The sequence below is a fragment of the Pteropus alecto genome, unplaced genomic scaffold (assembly GCF_000325575.1).
Source record: "Pteropus alecto unplaced genomic scaffold, ASM32557v1 scaffold189, whole genome shotgun sequence".
NCBI classification, from domain to species: Eukaryota; Metazoa; Chordata; class Mammalia; order Chiroptera; family Pteropodidae; genus Pteropus; species Pteropus alecto.
The window spans coordinates 2,587,701-2,598,256 of NW_006442117.1; the positions used below are offsets into that span (position 1 = coordinate 2,587,701).

Sequence of the window (10,556 nt, forward strand, 5' to 3'; positions counted from 1 at the left end):
TCCGGGGCGGGGTGCGGGGGCGACGCCGCCGCCTCCGTGTCCGAGTCCGAAAAGAGCTCCTTCAGCGTCTTCTTGGGCCACTGTCCCTGAATGCTTGACCACACGTCCTTCCGATCTTTAGCTCTGCTGTTCTGAAGTCTTTCGTCAGAGTTATTTAGAAGTTTTATCCTTTTTTCTGCCACTTCTGAAAATCCCGAATAGAAACCAGTTGTCCGTAGAGATTTTCTTTTTTCCTCCAAACCGTTGTATTTCTTAGTCGGTGTCAGCTTTGCTTTCGATTTTTCTTCCTCGTCTTCATCCGAAGAGCTGTTGCTACTATTTTCCACGCACAGCGCTTCTTTGTTCTTGGCCTTCTCATCCTTTTTGCCCGGGGACCCGGTTTTTGAACACTCCTCCGTGTTGCAATACCTTCTTTTACCACGTTTTACTTGTGGCTTTGAAGATTTATCGGGGGTGTCCTTCTTGACATCCTTTCTCTTTTTTGTGACCTCATCTTCTTCATAATCAGTATCTTCGGATAATCCTTCTATATCTTTTCTTAATCTTTCTGGAGATTTCGACCCTGGTTTAGATAGTACCAATTCTGCGTGGACCTTGTTTTCTTCCAGCAAAGATGAACTGTTCTGTTCCTCTTTTGAAAGCTCGTTTCTGGCGTGGGTCAAATGATCACTCTTAGCTTCCTCTTTGCCATCATTGTCCATGTCCCTAGCACTCGGCTCATCCTCCTGCTCACTGTCTTCGGCGGAACTTTCAGAAGCTGGCAAAGAAGAAAAAAACGATGAGTATAAAAGACTAGTGATGTCTTCTCTGTGCCAGGCACGTTATACACGAGCTACGTTTACAGTCACCCCAGTTGCCAGGTTTTATGCTGTTTTACAAGTGAGGAAACGGGGCTTCAGAGAGTTAAGACACTCATCCAATGTTCTGTATCATGACTGGAGTGGTAGTTACACTATTGTGTATTTTTCCCATAACTCACCAAACTGTAAACATAAAAGTCGTGAATTTCATTATCTGTAAATTACACCTCAATAAAGCTGATGATAGAAAAGAAGCCTCTCCAATTTATAAGCAGGAACACTTCTAATTCCAAAATCTGTATTCTTACAAAAGTTTAGCCCTTATATTCACTGTAGCGGTGATTATTTAAAGATTTTGTGAACAATGGATTTCCACAATGGATGCTTTCAAGGATTACACAATTAGTCCACGGCCATGCTACCCTGAACGAGCTCGATCTCATCCCATCTCGGAAGCTAAGCAGGGTCGGGCCTGGTTAGTACTTGGATGGGAGACCACCTAAAAAGACCAGGTGCATAAAAAATAAAAAAATGGATTGTAAGCTGACAAGGTCTTTGCAATCCGTGAGGTCAACCAGGGGTTGCCTCGCCTAAAAAAAAAGAATTATACAAGTAACTGATCGTCTTACATGAAAATATTTATAGAATTTATTTCTTAAATGTTTATATTAAATGAATTCAATTAAGTATAAAAAATAGCTTTTATTACGATTTTAACATGACATTTACTGAGAAACTGCTACACGCCAGGTGCTTCCACATGCTTTACACGGATCATCCCATTCACTCTCACAAAAACCCTGTGAGGTCTATGTTGTTACCGGCCCCATTCTACAGTTTAGGAGACACTGAGCATTTCTATTTCTATTCCTTCTGATAGTTATTACCATCGTCTCTTCGCAATATTCTATTTGTTGGTTAAGTTTAGTCTGCTATAAGCCATGAGGACTTTCGTATTAATACCCCTATCTCTCTTCTGCCGTACTTTCTCTATATATGTAAATACAGTATTTACAACATGTAAATGTGGTTCGTTGCAGAAATAAATAGTGCACTTCCTTTCTCATATAGCCCTTTTTCCAAGTGTTTCCAAAAGTCTTTTCCTACAAGTCGTCTTCGTTTTTTATGCCTTTCACATCGATCTCAATTGCTCCATTAAGCCCAGCATTCTACTCAGCTCCCTAAGCCTCTTCCCTGGAGGCCCGTCCTCCGCCCCGCTCTCTGGGTCAGCTCTAACAGCCGACACCCCGGAATCCCCTGCACTTTCTCCTGATCTAGACTCACTGTTCAAGGGATCTCATGTCACACCTTCCTTCTTGGAGTATCTCCCACTCTGTGTTGGAGAACATCATTTGTAGTTTCCTAAAACAGGTACATGGAGGTAAATATTCTTAGTCCTCACGCGTCTGAATACATCCTTCCCCTCAAACTTAATTGTGATGACTAGTGGAACCAGGCACAGAATTCCAAGTTGAAAATTATTTTCCTTCAAAATGCTGAAGGTACTGCTCCTTTGCTTATAGCGTTGAAAACATTACTTTCATTTGTCTTCTCGATCCTTTGTGGTGACTTTTGTATTCCAGCTATTTTATAATTTCATAATAAAATACCACGGCATGGCTCTTTCTTCATTACTTCAGGCACCTGGTGGGCTCTTTCCATTTAAAGCTTTATGCCTTCGGTTCTGGAAACATTTCCTCTTTTAGTTACTTGCTTATTTCTCCTACCCTGCCCCATCCTCCCCCCCGCCCAACCCAAGGCTTGCTTGACCCTAGTGATACACATATGGAGAGAGAGCAAGCACTACATATAACACTCGCTAAGGAATGAGGTACGAATCAATAATACATCGATAACACAGTGTGAGACAGTTCATAAGAGAACCATGGTTGGGTTTTTGGTTGTTTATTTTAATCCAATTGCTTTTTACAGTTATATATAATCAGATACGCTGTTTCCATGGCTTCTTGATTCCTCATACTGTCTGATACGATTTCAGAAGCAATGCTAGTGTCTCCCCATTACAAAACACAGAGAGATACAAACGCATTAGTACTTTCAAGCAACGGTGTTCTGTGTGGCAGTTACTAGTTTCTTCCCTCTGCTTTCATTATTCAGTTACCTTTTCTCTAAAATTTCCATACTGCTTTCACATATTCCCTGGAAGATTTCCTCAACTTTAAATTTGAAGTGCTCTATTGAATTTTAATTTCAAATTTTAATTCCAAGTTTTTCTTGTTCTTTGTTCCTTTTTCATTTCATCCTTGGTTTCGGATATAGGTTCTCTCAAATTATTTAATAATCAACAGATACTTATAGGTTCTCTGAGATTACTTAATAATCAGAGAGATGATTAATAGTTCATTTTTGTTACCTTCATCTCTCTCTCGTCAAAGGTCATTTCTTCCATTTGTTTTAATTCCCATCTTTTATGTTGGAGCTCTCCTTGACTGCTTACATTTAAGGATGACCTACTAAAATGCGACAGGCACCACTGTGGTGACAGGGCTCATTAATGGATAAGCTCTCCATCAGATGATTCGCCAGGGATCTAGTTTACTCCACGGGATCTCTAGTGGTACAACGATCGATCGTTCTCTGGAGACGTTCAATTTCTCCACAGAATCCCAACCCCCACCCACCACCCACCCTGCTCATTCTGTTCCCAGCCTGTTTCACGCTGAGAGGATAAACTCCTGGCTCGCTGTGCTCCGCACTCACAGACGGGATCCATTTTTCTTTACATATACACACACATGCATATGCGCGTGCACAGCAACAATCATTTTCTAACTGGAAAAATCTCAAGTGTCTTGAATTTGACCTGTGGCCAAAATAAAATAAAATTCATCAAGGAAAAGAGAATACGCGAAGAGAGCATTTGAAATGTTAAAAAGTATGCCAATATAATGCTCACTGCTGAACTGTTTGCAACAGAAAAAATAATGGAAATAACCTAAATGTATTTTATCTTGAGCTAATTAAATAAAACAAGCCACATACTAAGAATCAGGACTTCACAGCAACAACACTGGAAGCAAAAAACGACGACTGAACGATGCCAATAAAACAACTTCCAACCCAGTTAAGCCATGAATGAAATAAAGATATTTTCAGACGTGCAGTCAGTCTCTAAAAAATTACCTTCCCTCTTAGACACGTGCTCTTAACCCGTTACTGGAGAACGTGCTCACCGCGTGCAGCGAGACTACACCAGAGAGCGTAAAAGACAGCATGGGAGATCAGAACCGAAGGAACGCCAAGGACTGCTTCGAAGAGGGAACCCTGGAACGGGACGTCCCGGGAAGGGGGCGCTGCGCCGGAGGCGGAGGGAGGGGGGTGTGGCCGGGCCGGGTCGCCCGCCAGCCCCTCGCGTCTGCGAGCGCGACCGGACTCTGTATCTGCATTCAGCTCGTTTTGAGCGTGTGGTGATGAACTGCACCGGCCCCCTCGATGGGCCATTACTGGGGTCCGCTACCGAGATCGTTCCGCCCAGCAGAAAGCTTCTGTTTGGCCCGCGGCCGAAGGCTAGAGGTCCATTTGGGAGCCTGGGATCACAAAGTACACGGCGGCTCACCACGCCCAGAGCCGGATCTTCCCGTGGTGAGCCCCGATGTCTCCACGAGCTCCCCGAGACCCTGCCCCACTGAACTCCCTGAGAGGCTTCTGTAGACACTCAGAGAAGCAGAAATAAAATCAGAATATGACCTGGAGATTCTACTCAGAAAACATTCTCAAGGAGCTTTCAGTAAGAGGAAAGATGCTTTTTTTTTTTTTTTTTTTTTTTACATAACTAGACTTATGCTTGCTACTCACATTTTTTATCCTCTTTAGGAATATATGCATGTAGATTTAATACAATTCTAAAGAAAAGTAAAGGAATTCAGAATTCTTTTAAGTAAATACTATTCATTCATCACCATGGTAGACATAAAAATGTTCACATTATTATTAAATTATGTATTTTCCATACACTATTTCTGCATTATAAAATTATTAAAAATTAATTTCAGAGTATTTACAGCATTTGGTTTATAGAATGAGTTCACATAAACATCCATTTGAGTGTAATCTCCATTACACTAAAAAAAATTAAAAAAATCCGAACTCCCTTTAAGTTATGAGAAATGTAAAATATTTTTATGGAGATACATTCTTTAACTTCATTTGACAGATCAGACCCCCGCCCCCATTGCCTTGCCAGTCAGATTTACTAACTCCCTCCGGTCCTCGTCATTTTTATTATTTGATAGTTACACTTCATTCTGCCTTAGATATTAAGCAGTAACGTCGCCGTAACAGAGAACATAATAATCGAGATAAGCAAAGTTAAATATTCTTTACAAAAAATCAATATAATTTTATAGTCTGATACGGCATAATGCAAACTACTATGCTTTACATGGCAACATAAAGAACAGTACTTGAAAAAAAACACAGTAACAGTACAAGTGTGAGTATTACCTTTTAACTAAAATTTAATAGTGCCCTTGGATCTACTAATGACAAATATTTCCAATCCTCAATCAATGGCTGATTTATTTCAAGTAATAATGGAGCCAAAAAACTTCTGGTTCCATTAAAAAACAGAATTTAATAATGTCACTGAATGACCCTTGTAGAATTTGACTTACGCAAACTAAAACATTTGCATACAACAGGAGATGTCTGTTATATTTACCTTGAAGTCCGTTAAGGATTGAAGTAATTTCGATGGATTTAATATGCGCTGTATCAGAGTTTTTAGCATCGGTAAGATCCAGTTTAGATACCATTTCAGGAGATGAATTTGTCTGAAATGGTGGTTTTGACAAGCGCCGAAGTTTACAATTTTTAGGGGAATATTTTTCATCTTTGTCTTTTTCTTTGTCTAATTTATTCTAGATTAAGAGGAAAAAAAGTATCTCATGTTAGCCATAATTTACCATGAGGCATTTAATAGTGAACAATGTTAATACTCATTTTAACTCAGGTATAAAATATATTATTAAATAACACAGAGTATAAAAAGCCCCTCAAAACAGCCTGAGATGTTTTTTCAAAGTTATTTAACAAACACTGCAGAATGAGAAAAAGTTTTTGTCTAATATTTATATTTAAATAGTGGAAATAAATGAGCAATCAGATAGGCAATTAAGACTAGCAAACCTCTACTACTGCTAATAACTGGTATTATAAATTCTTCAAAATGAAATCATAATAGGATTAAATAGTCAAAAAAAAAAAAAAAGAAAGAAAGAAAGAAAGAATGTCAACCTGGAAATTTTAAAACCTGGAACATTCTCAATATAAAATGTGGGCTGGGAATGACAAAATTCCAAATACCTTCATTCAGTTGACTGCTGGGAGTAACTCTAAGCAAATTACCTGTTGTAAAGTCAAGCTGGAGGTACCCTTCCTATCTCACTGATAAGTTAATATTTTGGGGGAAAAAAATGAGAAATTTTCTCCAATGCTCTGTTTACAAGCAGGTGGGGCAAAGGCTAATGTACTTCCTGAAAACTATTTTTTAAATCGTTTTAAAATAATTTATAGGAAAAATAATTTAGACAAGCTCTCTAAACAACCCTGAAGCCCTGCTACACAGTCAGGCTGTAGGATGTGAGTGGCCAGTGCTAAGCTGGACACAGAGAAGGTTAACTCCTTCCACACAGCGAGCTTCAGGGCGGTGGCTCTCCTGGGGAGGACCTGGCCTGGCGCCATCAGCCCCTTCTAGGGATTTGTTAGAAATGGAAACTCCTGGAACCAGACTCAGATCGAGTGAACCAGAAATGCTGGGATGGGGCCAAGCAATGTGAGTTGCGACAATTCCTTCAGGTGAGTGTCACACATGCTCAGGTGTGAGATTCACTGACCTAGGCCATCTGGGTGTAAGTCTCAGAATGCGCTGAGACGTATGAGCACGTATGAGCACGGAGACCACCACAACCTACCAACGATTAGTGTTGGTCTAATTTTTCTGCTGCTGCCACTTCATCGATTCATTACTTTATACCAGACGTCGTAATACACTACACATTCTGAAGGCAGAAATAGTCTACCCACTCGTAGTTCAAATATGGCTTTAAATGCTTGTTAGCAGACGGCCTCGAACACAGTGGTTCTCAGGTCAGATGAGAGAGAGAGAGAGAGGTGTACAGGATCAATATTTTCCAGGAAGCTTTTTCAAAATCCACATGCCTCTTTCCTTATGACCAGGAGGGGCCAAGAACTGAATTGAGAACTAAATCAGTATTTAGAAAAAACCCACATAATATCCTAATATGGCTTCTCCCACCCCTACCCTATCCTCTACCTGAGAAATACTCCTAAAACCTGCTCTGTGTAAGGAAATTGGCTTTTTGTTTTTGCGGCCATACACACAAAATTCTTCCAGTAGATAAAAACAATGCTAAATATAGCACGATTTCCATAGTTTCCAATGAAGAACAAGAGTGAAGATGAAGAGTTTGAGAAGGCCTGAGCTGTAACAGGGTTCCGACGCCAAAACGTTAAAAACATGGACCTGATCTTACAGTGAGAAAGAATAACCACTTTAAGAGAAAGCTTTCACTCTTTGGGGCCACCAGACTATCATTTAGCAGGAAAATAAATAGCTCCTCGCTTTGAATGTGAAAACTGAATTTCAGAATAACTATTAAATATCTTAACTATATATATATACACCACTCAAAGCATTAAAAAGATTAAAAAAGATTCTAAAACCTAGTTAATGGTCTATTTTCTAATAAAACATTATAAGATTTCGCCTTAGAAAGAATACTAGTAATTAGATCAGACATGAAGGAACACTAACTCCCACACGAGCAGCAGCTAATGAAGAGTGTGGCTGACAGGGTCCCCTGACTGTGTTCTGAGCCACCACCGACAGCCAGCTACAGACGAGGAAAAGGGTTGTCCTCTGCTTTCAGAAGCCTCCTTTGCTTCCAGAGCAGTCTGCAGCTAGTACAGTGACCTGGGACTCCAGGGTCTCCCAGCTGGAGACCAGAGGGACAAGAAAGGGTTGAAGAGGGTAAGTGAAATCTGCCGGGGTGGCCTTCTACAACGCTGAAACTGAAAAAAGCCTCAAAAATCATTTAAAACCATTTCCAAAATGTCTTTCCACAAGCTAATATGAACTTTTTTCCAATCTAGATTTGGAAAACCTTATTTCAAGAGAGTATTTCCAACTCTACTAACACTAAACACACACATATACACACTTAAAGCAACATTATGGAGGAAAAGTTCTTTAATTAAAAGCTATGACATACATCAAAACGAGCACTCACCTTTATTTTCTTCCGATGTTTTATCTTTGGCACATTTTTATCAGCAGGTCTTACTATTTTATCTGCTTTAATCCACTCGTCGTATCTAAAATTAAAAGAAATTAATATAAATATGCAAAACACATACCACAGAAGTAACTATGCCATATTAAAGGGAAACTCATAAATAGAATCAGAACATTTCAGAACTGGAAAGGACCCTGGAGATCGTTTAGCTCAACTTCCGAGTTTGATGCATAAAGCTACCAAGGCCCAGAGAGAGATGAGGGGACCTGCCCAAGGGTATGACGTCTGCTAGCGAGCCAGATCTTTGAGTCCTAGGCCAGCACTCCTTACTCCGCTACACCAAAGAGAAACTAAATCTGTACAGTAAATAACGCCTAGGAGAACTCACAATATTCCTATATCGGTATTGTTCTTAAGCAACAAGCTGGCAACTGTTTTTCTAGACACATCAGGAAGCTAAGGTAATATGCCCTAGGCTTAAATAACTGGATGTAGAAGAGCATATAACAATGTAACACTTAATATAATAATGAGCAATGCAAAAGCACCTAGAAAAATATCTTCTCATAAAATACTAGGAAAACATTACTAGGCGAGGTTCTTCAGCATTCTGAGGTGGTTCCTACATAGACAGCCAGCTGAGAATCAGCAGCTGTGATGGCCTCTCCACCCCATGCTGACGGCCAGCATGATTTTATAGGGTGCAAGTTACCACTGACCGCAAGAAAGCTATTTGTTTACAGCAAAAAAAAAAAAAAAAGTTTATTTTTGTAAAAACTCACTAGAAAGAACATTAGAAACAAATTAAACTCTTTTTATGTTCAAAAGTTATACACATTTATTATGGAAAATGGAAAACTCGTGGACATTTTTAACTCTAGAACATGGACAACTGAAAACGAGCTTTTAAATTCAAATGTCCTCATTATTAGAGGCACTAAATGAAGTAATAAAGGCCTTAAGTCAACAAGTAAATGACTCGGGTCATAACTGGACTAATAAATTATATTCTTGCTCTAGAGCAGCCCTAGAAAATATCTGTAACTACTCCCGGGCTGCAGGGAAGCTCAGGGCTCAACCCACAAGGGTGTTTGTACCTGTGGGAAGCTGCTGAGGCCACAGTGATAATTAAAGAGAATGAGGGAGGAATGAAATGAATTCTAGGAAAGTCTTTATTTATATAATCCCCGCTAACTAGGTACGTGGCCCCGGTCAAGACATTCTCGACATCAGACTGTTTATTCTGTAGAAGACTGTATTTTTAAAAATAAATAAAAATAAGACTGCATATCACATCTGGTTTTTTAAGGATCAAATACATAAGTACTGTAAAAGTTTTAAAGCAAATATTCTTTCTACTAAACACACCTCTTTTGTGATTTCTCCTGGCACAGTAGCACCTCCCTGTACGTTTGCCGTACTTTTAACTTTCCCATTAATACCGAAAACTGCAGTATGTTAGAGAAGAAAGCAATTTAGTTCTTTCCAAAATAGGAGTGCAGGTGGAGAAACAGAAAATAACTCTGCCCTCTGCAAAGTGGAATGTGAACTCCTGGAAGGTGCTGTTGTTTAAATATAGTCATGGAAATCAACGCTATGTACTTTGTTTAAAGAAAAAGAGTTTTCTATGTTCTTACGAAATAAACTGAAGATAAGACAGTTCCCGATGGTTATGCATAACATCCACGTAAGCTACACAAAGAGATAACAGGTTTTTACCCTTCTTAACTAGACTTTCTGCTTTGTAGTTAGTTTAATGATACAAGACAGTTTTATTGCCAATACTACTACTTAATTCGACTTGGGGTTTTGACACGAATTATATTTCGAATTAGGGTAAAACAGTAGTTTTCAATTTAAGACTACCACCACAATACTGTACATTTATATGTTTTATATGGAGCACCCAACACATCAAAAAAGCAAAAAACAGTTACTGCCTCCATAGTAAGAATGTTCACCGTGATAGAGGAAGACGTCTTTGTGACCCAGAGACAATGTATGCTGCTTAAATTCCCTTGGGAACAAGATAACAAGATATTAATAAACAAAATAATGGCTGCTCAGAATGGTACCAGCTGATGCTCCCTGCCTAAGCTCCGGCAGTGCACGGATGCTGTATGGTGATGTTCATACAATAACTTCTGCGGCTGAAAGCTTTTCAGGAAGAAAGGGTTTACTGAGCTATATACTAGCCAGGATATGGACCTGGTGCTGGGGCCTGCAGTCTAAACATGCAGCAGGGCTGGATGGAGAACACTGCACGTCCACGACCTGAGGCTGACGGGGCTCTTGTGAACAGTAAGTCTGGGGAAGAAAGATGGAAGTTGTTTTGAAAGGATAGATAAAGGGGGTGGGAGAAGATGAAGCGGGGCTAGTTCTGGGAAAGGTGCACAGTCTGTAAGAAACAAACATCTGCTGCCTTTAGGGTTGGTTGTGGGCAACAGCCCAGAGAGTTTATGTGTAGTGGCGCCTGGTG

General features: G+C 39.9%; 1 protein-coding gene across 1 annotated transcript in view; it reads right to left on the bottom strand.

Moving 5' to 3' along the window:
- ARID4B (AT-rich interaction domain 4B) overlaps positions 1-10,556 on the bottom strand; it is a 118,338-nt gene that overhangs the window by 11,316 nt on the left and 96,466 nt on the right. The window contains 4 exon segments of the mRNA XM_025039062.1: positions 1-2; positions 5-757; positions 5,482-5,680; positions 8,072-8,156. The exon segment at positions 1-2 is cut by the window's left edge and continues 364 nt beyond it. Coding sequence (XP_024894830.1) covers positions 1-2; positions 5-757; positions 5,482-5,680; positions 8,072-8,156 — 1,039 coding nt within the window.